The sequence below is a fragment of the Leishmania major genome, chromosome 27, assembly GCF_000002725.2.
Source record: "Leishmania major strain Friedlin complete genome, chromosome 27".
Lineage (NCBI taxonomy): Eukaryota > Euglenozoa > Kinetoplastea > Trypanosomatida > Trypanosomatidae > Leishmania > Leishmania major.
In genome coordinates this window covers 947466-962527 of record NC_007268.2, presented here as the reverse complement: position 1 = coordinate 962527, position 15062 = coordinate 947466, and the positions used below count along the sequence as shown (strand labels likewise).

Sequence of the window (15062 nt, the reverse complement as noted above, 5' to 3'; positions counted from 1 at the left end):
GCGCATACGCCATAAACGTTCCGTCGCCATCATAAAAATAAATCAAAGACAACACAAAAGGATAGATAGTGCACACCGTTTCCTCCCTCGTTCACACTACCGTGTCTTTCTCTAGCTCCCTCTCTCTGTCTACCGGTGTGTGTGTGTGTGTGTGTGTGTGTGCGTGCGAGAGAGAGCGAGAAGCGCAGGCGTGTTTTGCGGACGCTTTGGAGGGAACAACGGCGATACATGAATGACATACCACACACAGACGTACTCATTCGCTTACACAAACACAGTGATCGTCAGAAGATCACTGCTAGGAGGACCCGAGCGATGTTTGCGGCGCGTGATCCGAACCGCGTGCCTGTCGCGCCGTCGGTCAAGATCCCAACACTCAGCTCCCCTAACGGCGGCAATGCGGCGGTGAAGGTGACTGTCTACTCGCCCTCCACAAGCATGAGGTGTCGTCATGCTGCTGCTCGACCGCGCGGGACGTTCGCCGCCACTGAGGGTGCATCACCGTTGCCAGCCACAGAGCTTTGTGTGCATGAATGCAGCACCGGGACTGCTGCAGTGGTGGAGTCGCCGCCGTGGCACGAGTGTGGGGAGAGCAGCGGTTGCGGCGCTGACGGCAAGTTGTACAACGAGCTTTTTCAGCTAGAGGAGACGGTGCAGAAGAGGAGTGGGGCTCTGCAAACCACGCCTGTCGATGTGCTTTCCAAGTCGTCGTCTGTGATTGGATCGGGTGCGCTCCAAACCAACCTGCCCACTGGTGAGCTCCTTCTGCAGAAGGAGGAGTTCCTGGAGCGGCTTGTGCAACGCGTGCGCATGAGTTGCGCGGGTGTGCCGCCGGAGCACAGCGCCAGCACTTGCAACGCGGAACAAGATGCGGAGCCTGGTGCGGTGCGTCATCGGGAAACTTCTCCACTGCCTCGGCGGCTCTCGCCTCCCGGCGTCGAACTTGCTGATGGCACAGGAGTACGCTCAAGCGATGCAGGCCATCGATCGATGGGGCGATCGCGGTTGCGTAGTCCGTCGCTTATGTCTGCCTCCTCCACGGTGAAGGGATCGACCCTGGCAACTGCGGCGGAGCCGGCGCAAGCCGAAGCTGACGCGCTTGCTGGCCGACGAGCTCGAGCAGCTGCACGTGCAATGCATCAGCGGTCCCGTGTCACTTCGCCCGATCCTCGACCGCCATCTACCGACTTGTACGCGACGGGAGGAGCACTGCGGAGCAGCCTGCAGTACGGCCGCTGTTCTGGCGTATCGCGGGGTCGGCGGTCTCTCAGCGCGGAGCGGCCTGACCACAGCGATGCGTGCGCGCCATTGGATACTGAAATGCAAGAAACCGAAGAGGTAGTGAACAGCTTCTGGGGTCGTGCGGCCGCGGCGTCGACTGGGACGCCCGGCGCAGCAGCATGCAGGAGCCTTAGCGGCATCCGCTCGGACTCTGTGCACAACCAGCTCTCACACCCACAATGGAATCCGCATCCGGTACAGGCGGCTCGTCCGGTCTGGAATCAGCGGCAGCCGCAGAGAAAGCAACGACCTGTGGTGAGTGTGCCAGGATCGAAGCCGCCGTCGTCGGCTCGTCGTTGCGCGTCGCGCATCCCCGAGACGTCCGCCAGCGCGCAGGGGCTGCGCGGCGCCAGGTCGGAGGAAAGGGACGCTACAGGGGCTTCTCACCGCAGAGCCGAGCGTGCTCTGAGGCGCACCGAGTCTTTGTCAATGCAGCTGAAGCAGGAGCAGACGACAGCGCCGCGTCGCGCTGCCGGGCAATCGCCAGGGGGAACTGTCGCCTTCCCCTTGTCTCCGCCATCTGCGCGCACGCTCTTTCAGATCCATGATGCACACAGCGTAGCGAAGACCACGTCACCGCTGGGAAAGGAGCAAGAGACGGCTCTGCAGAGCCAGTGCGACGCGGCGCTGGCACGGGCGACTCAGGCAGAGCGGCAGTGCAACATTCTCTCCCACGCCCTGGAGCAGCTGCTCGTCGACCACGCGGCCGAGAAAGCGGCGTGGGAGGTGCGGCACGCAGCGCTCGAGCAGAGGCTGGCCTCAATCACGGAGTGGATTAGCGGTATCGATGCCGAGGCGAGCCTGGACGCAGCGCCCCACGAAGTGTCAATTGCACGAACTCCAGAGACGGCGACCTCGGACACAACCACACCGCAGATGGCTACCAAGCGAAACGAGATGGGTGGCGAGGCCCTCCTCGCTGCCGCGAAGAACACCGCTTGGGAGGAGGATGTAGACATTGTTGATCTTACCAACAACAGCGGCGCCTACAGCGCCGACAGCAGTCCCCTTCCGGGTGCCCCTGGCGCAACTCCCACGCCGGGCCGTCACGACAATGCCAACGCCGACGGCGGGGGTGCCTCCACGTGTCAAGTGCACCTGCCGCCGTCGCCGCCACTAATCCTGCACATGCACGCCGCCACTACTCAGTAGCGATATGACTGACGGAGCGGCCGCACTGCACGTTTCCCTATTCCCTACTTTGCATGACACCGGGTTATAGCATGTCAAGGGGAGGGGAGGGAGGATGCGCGTCCATGTGGCTCTCTCTGTGTGCATATGCACTGGAGCAACCTTTACGCAAGGTGAAGTTGTTATTTGTCGAAGTGATTTTGCCGACCGAAGGTGGCTCACAACACAGGCCCCGACGCCACTACCTACACAACAGCTTCACCTTGCTTAGAGGTTGCTCCAGCGCATCATATACAGGAACAGTCACACGGACATGCATGGAAGCGTGCTTCTCCTTTTTTTTTCTCTTTTCGGTGTCTTGGCTGCCCACACGGATAGCGCGCCCATCCATGTACATGGCCGATTACGTGTCGGCCGTCAGCATGACATCCGCCGCGCACTCTGTGAATCTCCGTCTCACAGCTCTGTCACTATCTTTCCCTCCTTCTTTTTGTTCTGGTTGTTTGCGCGGTTTTCACACTCCTACCGTTTTCTTTCTAGAATAGACACGCACGCGCGCAGAAGCAGACGGCTCGATGACGCCGGCTATATACACATATACTTCCTTTGTCAAACTTTTAGATCGCCGCACGAGTGCGCGCACTCTCTCAGATGGTTCTCCCCTTCCCTTGTTGTCTCTTCTCTGGTGGCACCGTCCTTCTATTCTGTCGCCCCTCTGCTTGTGAGGTGCTTGCGTGACTGCGAGTGCCGTGAGTCGAGCAACGGACACGCGATGAGATGGAGACCCGACTACGCGGGGGTGCGCATGACGCACGGCCGGAGACTCTTTCTCTTCCACATATTAGAACGGTGAAAATGAGGAAGGCGAGTGGTGGTGGTGGGTGGCGAGAGAGAGAGAGAGAGAGAGAGTGGTGCAGTGGCGGTGGAGAGGAGCAGGAGAACAGTGATGGGGCAAGCTCCGTGCGTGCATCACGCACGAATCGACAGTGGTCTGTCCACTTCTGCATCCTGTGCTGGAGAAGGAGGCACCACTTTCGTGTTTTTCACTTCCACGGGCTTTGTCGTTATGTCTGCGCTTGTTTTATGCCTTCGCCCCGGCCATGGACCTCCTTTTGGACTCGTACTTTTCTCGGTTTCACTCCGCATCTCTCATATTTGGAGCACTAAACAACATACGAGCCGCTGTCGGCGCGAGCAGTGAAAATAAGAGGAAGAGGGGGGAGGTGTACCTCAGTCTCCCAAGCGGCCCCCCCTTTCCCTCCCCCTTCTAAAAAAAAAAGAGTCTCAGACGCTTGCGGGTGAGTGTGTGGGGCGTCTACTCTTTGACAGAAACAGATGATCCGCCTCCGCTCATACACACTCTGTGCGGCGCGCTTGTTGCGCGGTGCTGTTGTCTCTCTTTCTCTTTTCGCCCCTTCACCGCCGTGTCCCTCCTCCACTTTGTCTTCGTGTCCTCTTTTCTTCCCGTAGTGACCCCAAAGCGCACAGAGACCCTCACAGAGAAGAGCGGGCTAGAGAATAGCAGCTGGGAGCAAACCTTGTCCCCTCCTCCCCTCCCACCTCGCATGCACCGCCACTCGGTTTCTCTCGGACACGCACACAGCAGCATACAGAGTGAGACACCTTCATATCCTCACGCACGCACTGCTACATGCGGAAACTCCGCCGTTGGCTGCGCGGTTTCGAGTATATGGCAGAAAATAGAGAAGAACACCCCCTCCCTCCTGCTCATCTAGAAGAGAAGACCTGAGGAACAGACAGAGTACGAGGGGGTCACGCAAGGTTGTGCTCCTCACTACCTCCCCCCATTCGCTTTCCTCCCCTGAAAGTGCCACGCAAGCTGCCACGGGTCCCCGCTACGCTCATCCCCGCGGCACTACCGAATTCTAGTCACATACACGTATCTCTTTGCTTTCCAACTCTTCATCCAGTAACGACGAGGGGGCGTCGAACACACCCAAACGAGCGATGAGTGGAGGCGCGAGAGGTCAACTTCAGACGATGTCGCCGTCGGCTACCCGTCTCGTCGACGTGGATGAGGCGGTCCGCATTCTTCGCGCAGCGTGTCAGCGTCGAGCGAGCGCAGACGCCTTGGCACCACTTGTGCAGTCGGCTCAGCACTTGGCCTCGAACTGCACGCCAGCGTTGTTTTCCAGCGTTCTGGAGGCCTGCGATGCCACGACGGCGGTGGAGGCGGCGCCGAAGAAGCTGACGATGCTCAACGCAGCGTGGAAACTGCTTCTCACGATTGCTACGCAGGAGGGGGTGGAGCCGGCTTACTACAGCGCCGCCGTCACGCACATGGTCGAGCAGCTTCGCTGTGGCGTGCTGACGCATGACTGGAGCGACACCAAGCGCGTTCGTCTGGCCGCGTTCTTTGCGTCGCACGTTGTATCCACGGTTCGAGCCCATCCCCAGCTGCTACTCCTCCGCACACCAGACGCGACAGCCGTGATTGGCCAGCTCGTACGGCTGTACTTCGCCGTATGTGTGACGGTGGCGACGAGTACACTGGACACAGAGGCAGTGTCGCTGCTTTACGACAACATTGTGGTACGCCTCCACGCCGTCTTCGACTGTCTTGGTAACGCCGCCGCCGCTTCTACAGCAAGTGTACACAGCAGCGAGCCAGAAGCAGAGGCAGCATGCAGCGCTGAGGAGGCGGACGGGAACGGCGCTGCATCGTCGGTGGCGCGTGGCGCAGCCACTTCGGGACCTTCAGCTGCACTACCACCACAGCAACGCTGCGAGAGTCCATCCAGCGTGGTGGAGGAGCTGCTGACCCACTGCGTATCGACGGCAGTCGCACGGGAGGTGGAGGAGGCGGCGGACGGCGGGGTGACGGTGCGCATGGCACTTGCCACTGCCGCACTCAGCCTATATCTGCATGTCGTGCGAGGCGCGCTGGAGGCGACCTCGCCTTCTGCCTCCGGCACCGGTGCGGGCTCGGCGAAGCAGGAGGGTGATCCCGGCCAGCGAGAGGCAGAGGAGGATGAAGCGGCGACCGCTGAAGCGACGCCCGCGCAGGCGTCAAGTTGGCGACGGCTGACCCCACGCGGAACGCAAGAGCTGGTTATGAAGAGTTTGATGTGGTGGACGCACTGCACAGCCGAGGAGGGGCAGGCGCACACCTCCGTGACTCGAGCTTCTCTGCTACGGGTGGAGGTGCTCACGTGGGCAGCTGCACTGCCGCCGGATGTTTTCTGCTCTGAAGCCTCAGATGCGTCATCAGCAGTGCCTCCCATGTCGCTGCGCGCGCTGTGGACGGACAGGCTTGCCACCGTGTGGCAACAGTGGCTTTTTAGCGTGCGCGACGCGCCCCAGCAGAGCAATGAGCCCAGTCGCGCAGGTGCTGCAGGGTCTCTGCGCGCAAGTGAATCTCACGGAGTGGAAGCCATGGTGGCAGCGGCGGAGCTGGACACATCAGGGTCCCGAGACGGAAAAACTGAGTCGCATGTAGTTGTCGCCAAGAGTACGCACTTTGCTTCTCTCCTCCTGTCGTCTGTCGCCGGCACGCTTCACTCCTCTTCGGCTGCCTTAATGGTGCTGGAGGCGTGGGCGGAGCTCTTCCGTCGAGCGGAAGAGGCAGTGACCGACGTAGCATCCGCTGCACGGTCTCCGGGTATACCCTCCACCACTGAGGATGCAGCGACAATCGTACATCTGCTGCTGCGGGTATTGGCTGATCTTCGCTGTGGGGCATCTTCACTCGTTGAGGGCCTCTTGCGGCTGCAGCGACACGATTTCCGGGATGGCAGGTGCAAGGCTGGCTCAGAGCAACCGGCGGACTTCGGGAGCGCACATGCGATGGCTGCAATACCGCTTCAATGGATCTGCGCAGCGGTAGCGCTACTGGCCTACGGAGAAGAGATGCTAGGGTTGCATTCCCCACGCGCCGCAGCGACAGCTGGAGTAGAGTGCGTAGGTGAGGTTGACGGTGCGGCGGGTGCCAGGGTGATCGCGCACTTAACGGCGGTGATGCGGGCACACATTACCCCCCAACTTTGCGCGAGCAAGGTGAGCGAGATGGCAACTATCACCGAAACGTCAGCAGTGACCGACGCCACAACGCAGATGCGTGAACTGCTCATATCTGTGCGGCAGCACGCGTCTACCGCTGGGACAGGGAGGACCTCGGCGCCCGCAAAGCTCGCCCGACGTGCCCAGCCTGCCTTGTTGCTCCTGGGTGTACCTCGTGCATGGCGCGCTCTTGCCGTTGCTGTGGCGCAGCAGCGACCTAATGCCCCGGCCGATGCGGGCGGGGCGGACGCCGCGGAGCGTTGCGCGATGGAGCTGAAGACAGTATTGCTGTCTCTTGCGCCGCTACTCGCCTCTCTGACGCACATCCTGCAGTCGCTAGAATGTGAGTCGGATCTCTCGAAGGCGAGCGAGGGGTCGGAGCTGCCATCTGGTCTACCTTACGCTCGCGTGGCACGCTGGGTGGCCGCGCGGCTGCTGGACGAGGTCGCCGTGGTGCCGCTGACGGACAGCCCCGAGGACGCAGTGTTGGTTGCGTGCGTGCGTCGATGGACGGACCTTGCCTTTGCAAGCGGACCTTGTACTGTAAGCGAGGGCTCCGCGGCTGTGCGCACCGACGACCCTGTCGCCCTCGCAGACGCTGCTGCTGCGCTGCTGCACGTCTTGGAGTGCACGACGCTGCCGCTAGAGAAGCTGCACCTGTCCGAGCATGCCACCCACTCACTCATGGAGCTCCTACAAGGTGACGATGGAAGTATATCCGGAGAGGTCGACAAGGTGGGAGGCGATGACGATGCTGATGGTCGCTGCCCCTCTTGGCCTGCGCTGTGGCGCCGCGAGGCAGTGCAGTGGTGCGAGATGGAGAAATGGCTTCTGGCCCGTCGTCGCGCTATGGAGGAGGGCGAACAGGCAGAGGAGTTGGCGTCGGCGCCAACGCTGGCGGAGGCGCTTCACGCGGCACCTTTGCACATGGACGCGACGGCGCCGCCCTCGTCTAACGAGGACCTGCGCCGAGGTCTCCTGTATTGCGAGGCCGTGCTGCGACACCTTCAAGCGCGCGATCTGGTCTTCCTCAACGATACCGAGAACCCGAGCAAGTGCCGCAAGACCGAAAACGGCGATGACGCGCAGGCCGATGTCGCGGCTGTTGTGCAAAGCGTGGAGCGCATTCAGGAGCTGGGCCGCGCCTTCTTGCTGCGTGCTGGAAATGCAAGCGGTCCCGCTACTAGCGGTTCAACTGCTGCGGTCGACGGAGCCCCCCTTCCACCACCGCTCCCTGCCGCGTCTCTCAAGGCGTCGGCGCCACCGGGCAGCGAGGAAGAAACCTGCCGCGACGTTCCCGTCATCACACCGACAGACACGGAGTCGGTCGGGTGCCGTCGCGTGCCGTTGCCTGCGCAGGTGATCGACGTGGAGTAACGCTACGCGATGCAGCGGGGAGGGCGACAGTGCAGGATGGCGTGGGGGAGAAAAGCTCAGTGGAGTGAGTGAAGGCAAGCGCCGAATGTGCGCGCACTAGCCTCACTCTGGACTTCTCTAGGCTTCCCTCACGCCCAGACAGATGCACACGGGGGCAGTAGCACAGTGCTGGATGTGGGTGCTGCTCCTTGCTGTGCACCCCTCCCCCCTTTTGTTAAAGTTTCTCAAAGGACCCACGGCGTGCTGAATGGCTTCGTGGCTTCTCAGAAGGCGCGGACCCCCCACCGAAAAAAAACGAAAAACGAAAGTGCACGCCACAGTATCGCGAGTACACGCTGACGTATATGATATCTCAGCGTGCTGCCTTCATCATCATCGTTTTCGTTTGCTCACTGCTCCCTGAGGTGAGTCTCTGACAACCAGTCGTAAGGAGAGACTCGCACCATTCGAAAGGATGCATGTACACACGCGCATGCGCACGTACGCACCACATCTCCAGAGCTCAGGCGGACGGCGCTTGCCCCTTCATCGGCGAGCAGGCATGCTTCTACAACTCACTCCTTTTGTGTTTACTTCTTTGGCTCTTCTTTTCCCGCCTGCTTCATCGGCAGTAGGTATGCAGTCCAACTTTAAACGCCAGCGCAGCGGCAGCGGTAGCTTCGAGGGCCGCGGTCGTCGTGGCCGTGGTGGCGGCGACCGCTGCGACAGCTTTCGTGATCGGGACCACAGCGCAGCCGGCATGTCTAGCAGCTCCAAGTGGTCCGGCGGGTACCGACCGCAAGTCGCGGACGAGTCCATCCCGCGGCCACACCTGCCCGGCGAGCGCACGCGTGGCGGTCGCGGCGGCCGTGGGGGCACTGGCAGCGTTGGGACCCGCTCCTTCTCCTCGTCTCTCACCAAGCCTCGCTTCTCGTCGTCGTCACAATGCTCCGGCACTGCTGCTGCTGCTGCTGCTTCCTCGTCTCGAGGTGGCCGCCCCACGGGCAACGCTCCTCGCAACACTAGCGGTAGCCGCAGCAATGCCGAAAAGTCGCGTGATATTGTCGTCATCCTAGAGAAGGCTGGCATCCTGCTGGGCAACATGGGTCTTGTAGACGCCTACGACAGGGCGGCGACGACCGAGATCGCCAACGAGTCCCTGAAAGACGTGCGGCCCGACATTGTTCATCAGTGTCTCCTGGCCCTCTTCGACTCCGACCTCGCCTACCAGCACCGGCTGCGCGTGTACATGAGTCTCTTCGTGCGGCAAGGAAAGGTGATCGAGGTGTCGCCGGCGTTGCGGCCGCCGCGCACGTACGCGCGTTTCCGCGGTCTCATGTCTGCCCTGCTCCGTGATGGACGTATCTGCTCGACGGATGGGCAGGTGCTGATGCGGCTGATGCCGGGTTCCGTGGCACCCATCATTCCCCATGGCGCAGAGGTGGTGGGGCTCACGAACAGCCTCTCTTCTCCCGTCGTTACGGCGACGCAGCTGGCACAACAGGCTGTCGCGGCACCGGTGGACGACTCTCTGCAGGGCGGAATCAAGCACGTGACAGCCTTCTACTGCATCTCGTGCACGGACGACTGCAACCTGGACGGCATCGACTACATCACCAAATCAGTGTGCCTCTCCGCATATCCGATGACAGCGCACGTGCAATGCGCACGGGTGTGCGAGGGACACACACGCGTGGAGCCGGCTAGCAGCGTCAGCGGTAGTGCCGCGGGCATGGGGGTAGGCGGTGGGCAAGCGAAGACGGACCGCTGCAGTGCACCAGAGCCGCCAAAAAGGCGTGGCGAAGTGTTTCCTGCCAACCAGGCTGAGGACAACAAGCTGTGAGGCGGCCACTGCAGTTGGCGAGATGGCCGAGGGCTGGCGCGCCGCTTCCTTTTTCTTATTGTCTCTCCCATACACCGCTTGCATCAATGCCTGAGTGGCTATACAGCCGGGCGCTGAGACAGTAGTTTCCCACGATGTTGGCGGACGCTGGTGGGACCGGGAGGGGAAGGAGGAGGGAGGAGGGGCAAGGAGCGCCGCTGGCGGCTGTGCCGTTCACAAGATAAACCGAATAAAGCCTGTTGTTGCCTGGTGTAAGCGTGTTTGTGTGCGTGTGAGGCTCGCGCGGGGTGCGGGGGTGCACACACGGTCAAGAAACGGATAAGCCACCTTCCATCATAAACGCAAACAAGGATACAGAGAGAGAGAGAGTCCCACCGATAGAGGAGGGGAGACGTGAACCCAACTCGGAAGTGGGGCAGCTCTCAGCTCTGCTTTGCAGTGTTGGGCTTCCCCACGATGCCACGCACATACGCGTTGCCGAACCTGTGCAGGTGTGCTCGAAGAAGGGAAAGAAAGAGGAGAGTGGGGATGGGGCGCAGCGGGAGAGAAGCAAAGGGCAGAGGGAGGGGAATGGTGCCAAGAACCCTTGAATTCGTGTATGCCGTGCGTGCCTCGCTCGCTCCCTTCTCTTTTTGTGCTTTCGCGGTCTTCTTTGCCGCGTCGGTGCTTCTACCACTCTTTTCACAGACTCGCTCGCAACTCGTACGGTACGTGTGCGCTTCTTCCCCCCATATAATCCCTCTCGTGTGTCGCTTGTATGTTTCATCCCCTTCGCACTCCTTTTCACGGTCCCAATGTGATGCACACATACACACACACACACACACATGCAGGCGCACACGCCTGCATGTCACAGGGTGTAGATACGGCTGACCGAGCTGTGGTGGTGATCCGCCCTTCGCATCTCCCCTTTCTGTTTCTCCTCCCGCAGATCTTAGCAAACCGCCACCGCTCTCTCAAGGCGGTTTCACTGCGCCGCGGCACGTTCAATGACGTCACTGGTTCCGTTCGACTTTCGCTGCCTTAGGCACCTCACCGGTGTCTCGCTCCGCTGTGCTCCACTACATGTATGCTTGGCGGCACAGCGGCCGCGGCGCGCCGCACCCACTGCGGTGCCAGCTCAGCCAACGAGTGCACCTGATGATGGCGGCGACGACTCCTCGCTACGCTTGACTGCGTCTTCGGCAAAGGGTGGCGAGGGAGGTAGCTGTCAGAGCTCGAGTATGCAGTCTAACGGGGAAGCGACTACCATGGGAACGTTGCGTCGCCCATCGTCGCCGCCACCGCACGCTACGACTGCTGATCGCTCTGGACGTTGGGCTTTGCCGCTCCCATCTCATCCAGACCAGAACATAGCCTCACTCGGCGACGAAGCAGCGCGCACCACCCCTGCAGCCATCGTTGACATCAGCTCATCAGCACACACTGTCAACTTCCACAACCCCTCCTTGTGCATCGAAGTCTACTACACCATCGGTGCCCTTCCTCCGTTCTCGTCCTCTGCCGCTGGAGTTGGCCAGGCGAGCAGTACCGCGTCTGCGGGATCGAAGCATGACACAGGGGCTACAAGGGAGCTCGGCAGCCGCGGCGACGGTGATGACGAGTGGGCCATGGAGGGGCGATGGCCACCCACGCTCGTTACCTCACCGGTTCACGTGTATACGAGTGAGGTGGCGCGTGGCAGCTCACACCCCTGCTGGTCCGCCATACCGCCTGGGCAACTGAATGCGTACGACACGGCCACACAGGTTGAGCTTGCTTTCTACTACACAGCTGCATGCCTCTCAAACGTGGTGTCATTGATGGCGTCTGCATCAGATACCACGCCGCCCACAACTATTCCTCTCGATCACATTGTGCCCGCCGACGTGTGCGTGCATCGCTGCCAAGTGGACATGTGCGACGTGGTATACGCCGGGTCGACCATGGAGCAGGCAGACGCTACACTGAGCCGAGTGTTTCACCTCGAGCAGCAGCAGCAGCCACAAACTCGATGCTGCACCAGACCCATCATCTTTTTACGATACACGGACGGCGTCTTTGTCCCGCGCGTGTGCCTGTCAGACATCTCAGCTGCGGCGACGGCGCTGCTGGAGGAGATGCGGGCGGCTCGAACTCGCACTTTTGCCCCACGGCCGACGGGGGCCGAGCTGCAACCCACGTCTTTCTTTCCTGCCACGCTTCACACGATCACTGGCCAAACATCGATTGTGGCGACTGCCGCAGCGGAGGGGGCAGCGGCATGTGAAGAGCTGCCGTGGAGTCGAGCACCGTCTTCCGTTGGCTGGCGATACCCGCCCACTGCCGTCCCTCGTGCCGGTCTGCTGCGTATGACCATAGGGGATGTGAAGGCGGCAACGCTCGCGACAATTGCGTGGCAGCGACTGGCGGACCTGACAGAGGAGCGGCAGGCACAGCTGGCAGCGGACTTGAATCGTGAAGCCGCCGCCGATCCACTGGAGCGTGCGGGGGAGGCACGGTGTGCCGCACTTCGCGCGCAGCTGACAGCTGCACGCGAGCAGCTGACCCTCTCCACGCTGGAGCTGGAGGCGCTGCGAGAGCAGGTGGAGCAGCGGCAACGGCGGTTGCAGAGGCAAGAGGAGGCCCAGGCCAAGCTGCAGAGCTATCAGGCTTACACGGTATCACCCGAGGTGGGAGAGCAATCAAGGGCCACGGCCCGCGAAGAGGAGGCACAACGCGCGCGACTCCGCGCTCAGCTCGCCAGAAGCCGGCAGCGGCGCGCGCGGGAGCTGTGCCTCGTTTACACGGTGGAGCTTTCGTCCCAGTACGCGAATGAGGCCTGCGCACGCGCGGCGGACGCGAAGGACCACATCAACAAGTGTTCGCTCCCGATCATGTTTGCTGGACGCGCCGAAGCTGACACTGCCTCGCATTTGGTGGCAAGCACGGCAGAGGATATGCAGGAGGAGGCCATCGCTCTCGGCCATGCCGGTCACCTGCTTGTTGTGCTTTCTATCCTGTACAGCTGCTCACTGCCCTATCCGATTGTTCTAGCGAGCGGACAGAGTCGCGTGCTTCAGTCGCCGAACATCAGCGCCGAGCAGGTGTTGGCAGCTCCTTACACGCTCACCGATGCGCGCAAGTACCCGCTAAGTTGCCACAAGGTAGCCGATCGACCTCTCATGATGGCTGGTGTGCATCTGCTGCTGCGCGACGGGATTGTCCTGGCAAAGGCGATGGGCAAGCCAGAGCGCCGCGTGCTCGCCTGCTCTGATCGGCTCGGCGCGCTGCTCGATCTGCTGCTACACGACGTCGAGTGAGGTTCATCAAGGAGAGAGGTGTGCTCGTGTGTGTATGTGTGTGTTTGTGCTTGTGTGATGGCGAGATTCTCATGACGTACCCATATGGCAGCGACACCGCGAGAGAAGGGGAGGGAAGGGGCATGTGCACACCGGCTTGACAGCCCCTCTGCTCCACAGCGTCTGTTGCTCCCCTCGTCCTCCCGCAGGTGCGTTACCGCAGACACGCGCGTGCACTCCCCGCGATGGCACGCATACACGAATGCGTGCTTGTTTCTCCTTCATGCGGCGGGTAGGCGTGCAAGTGAGCGGCGCGCCACGTAACCCCCCCCCCCTCACCGCCCGTGCGCGTCTGTTCTTCGAGTGTCTCTGCTCACTTTTTTTTTTGCCCTCAAATGAGGAGGGAACGAGGGACAGGGGCGCAACTGCAGCAACAACGAACTAACAAGCGCAACACCTGCCCTATCCCTCCCCCCGATACACACACACAGGTGAGGCGGGCCGTGTATGTGCACCAACGTACATACTAGCAAGAGACGGGGGAGGGTGGGAGGAGGTTAGTTGCGGAACAACCACCCCTTTCCTTGTCTCGCTGTCCTTGGTTATCCCCAACCCCACTGCGCACATTTTGTATGCCGCGTGGCCTCTCAGATGGCAGGTGGCACCCTGCCTTCCCCTCGTTTTTCACAGGTGTCGCTCTCTTGCTTCCCTTGCTCTTCTTCCCTCCTCTACCTCTGCATTGCACTCGTACATACTTGCATGCATACATGCATATGAGTATATGCAGTGTGGGTCGTGATTCCTTTTTTATCCCATCCGCTCACAGTGACGGCACAACGCATCGACACTGAGATAGTGTGTGCTTGTGTCGGGGTCAGCTGAACATACGCTGAGCGGGCCGATACAGTGATACAACGGAGGAGGTGGGTGACCTCGGTGCCCCTCCCTTCCCCCTCGCATACCCACGCGCAGGGCGACACACAGACACACGTGCGAGCACGTGCCCGAGGGCAAACACGTAGACGCGACCACCACCAGAAGCGTCATGTCTTCTGCACCTGCAAACTCCGGAGACGTACCCCCCCACTCCTCCGGCTGTGCCACTGGAGCCACCGCCGCCTCGGCCAGTGTCGATGTCTTCTCCTCCGCTTCTGCCGCTCGCATTGAGGAGCTCCAGCGCACGCTCGAGGTGCTTTATCGCGATATTCTCTTTCCGTTCTATGAACCGGTCGAGCGCCTCCGCGTCGTAACCAATCGAGCGATCCGGATTCAGGACGTGGTGGATGCCGTGGAGAAGCAAACCCAGAGTGTGCTGTGAGACTGAAAGCCCCCCTTCCACCGAGGTGACTTGATCAGCGGAGGGAGCAAACGTGAACCGCGGCATTGACGTTGTTGTTGATGCGGGGCCTTGCCAAGGTGGGAGGAGGAATGCCGATGGCGACACCGGCAGCAGTCGTTGCGATTCGTTGTTTTGTGTGTCTTCGTTTGTATACTACTGATGAATGTTTCTGTGCGTGTATGTGTGTGTGTGTCTGTGTGTCTGTGTGGGAGGGGGGGGGCGCGAAGGGTGCCGGCGGATGCGCGCTGTAGAGAGAACGGGAGACGACCGCACTGGCTCTTCCCCCTGTTCGCTTCTCTCCTCTCCTTCCTCCGATGCTCAGCTTCAGCTTCCACGCACTGCAGAGCTGGCGTTCGGCCTCACTAGCCGACGTCCCTTCTCCCTCTTCACTTCTTCTCTCCCTCCTTCACACGGAGACAACCGAAAAAGAAAGCAACAAGAAGTGCACACCCACAGACATGAAGAAGCGAACGAAAACGTCGAAATGTCGGCAACGCCGGGGGAAGCGGAGGACTTTGCCTCCGATATCGCAATCTCACACGACCCCAGAGGGCAAATCGAAGCAGCAGAAACGCGTTCGTGCGGGGGTGGGGTTTCAAGCGCGCAACGGGGAGCGCCGTGGACGAGGGGCAACTTCTCTTGCACCTCTGCGACGTCCTGTACGCTGCGTTCAGCTCCTTCTGCCCTGTCGTTCTCTTTGCCTTTGTGGCTATCCATCATCACGCCTGGGACCACGCCCTTCTCCGTTCGCTGTGCACGTGAAACACAGCCACGGCTGTTGTGCGTCTCTCTCTCTCTCTTTCTCTCGTATCGACTTCATCCACTCCTTTCG

At 61.0% G+C, this 15062-nt stretch overlaps 4 protein-coding genes across 4 annotated transcripts; all 4 read left to right on the top strand.

Annotated features, from left to right (window-relative positions):
* Positions 1–438: 438 nt before the first annotated feature.
* On the top strand, positions 439–2433 carry LMJF_27_2270 (conserved hypothetical protein; the record flags this gene model as incomplete). Its single annotated transcript, XM_003721988.1, has 1 exon — positions 439–2433. The coding sequence occupies one exon, from the start codon at positions 439–441 to the stop codon at positions 2431–2433; it is 1995 nt and encodes a 664-aa protein (XP_003722036.1).
* A 1947-nt stretch (positions 2434–4380) lies between these two features.
* On the top strand, positions 4381–7809 carry LMJF_27_2260 (conserved hypothetical protein; the record flags this gene model as incomplete). The annotated part of the gene is made up of 1 exon (XM_003721987.1): positions 4381–7809. One exon carries the CDS (start codon positions 4381–4383, stop codon positions 7807–7809), a length of 3429 nt encoding a protein of 1142 aa, XP_003722035.1.
* Positions 7810–8890: 1081 nt separating this feature from the next.
* LMJF_27_2250 (conserved hypothetical protein) lies at positions 8891–9631 on the top strand (the record flags this gene model as incomplete). The annotated part of the gene is made up of 1 exon (XM_003721986.1): positions 8891–9631. The coding sequence occupies one exon, from the start codon at positions 8891–8893 to the stop codon at positions 9629–9631; it is 741 nt and encodes a 246-aa protein (XP_003722034.1).
* A 1610-nt stretch (positions 9632–11241) lies between these two features.
* Positions 11242–12912, top strand: LMJF_27_2240 (conserved hypothetical protein; the record flags this gene model as incomplete). Its single annotated transcript, XM_003721985.1, has 1 exon — positions 11242–12912. One exon carries the CDS (start codon positions 11242–11244, stop codon positions 12910–12912), a length of 1671 nt encoding a protein of 556 aa, XP_003722033.1.
* Between the last annotated feature and the right edge of the window lie 2150 nt (positions 12913–15062).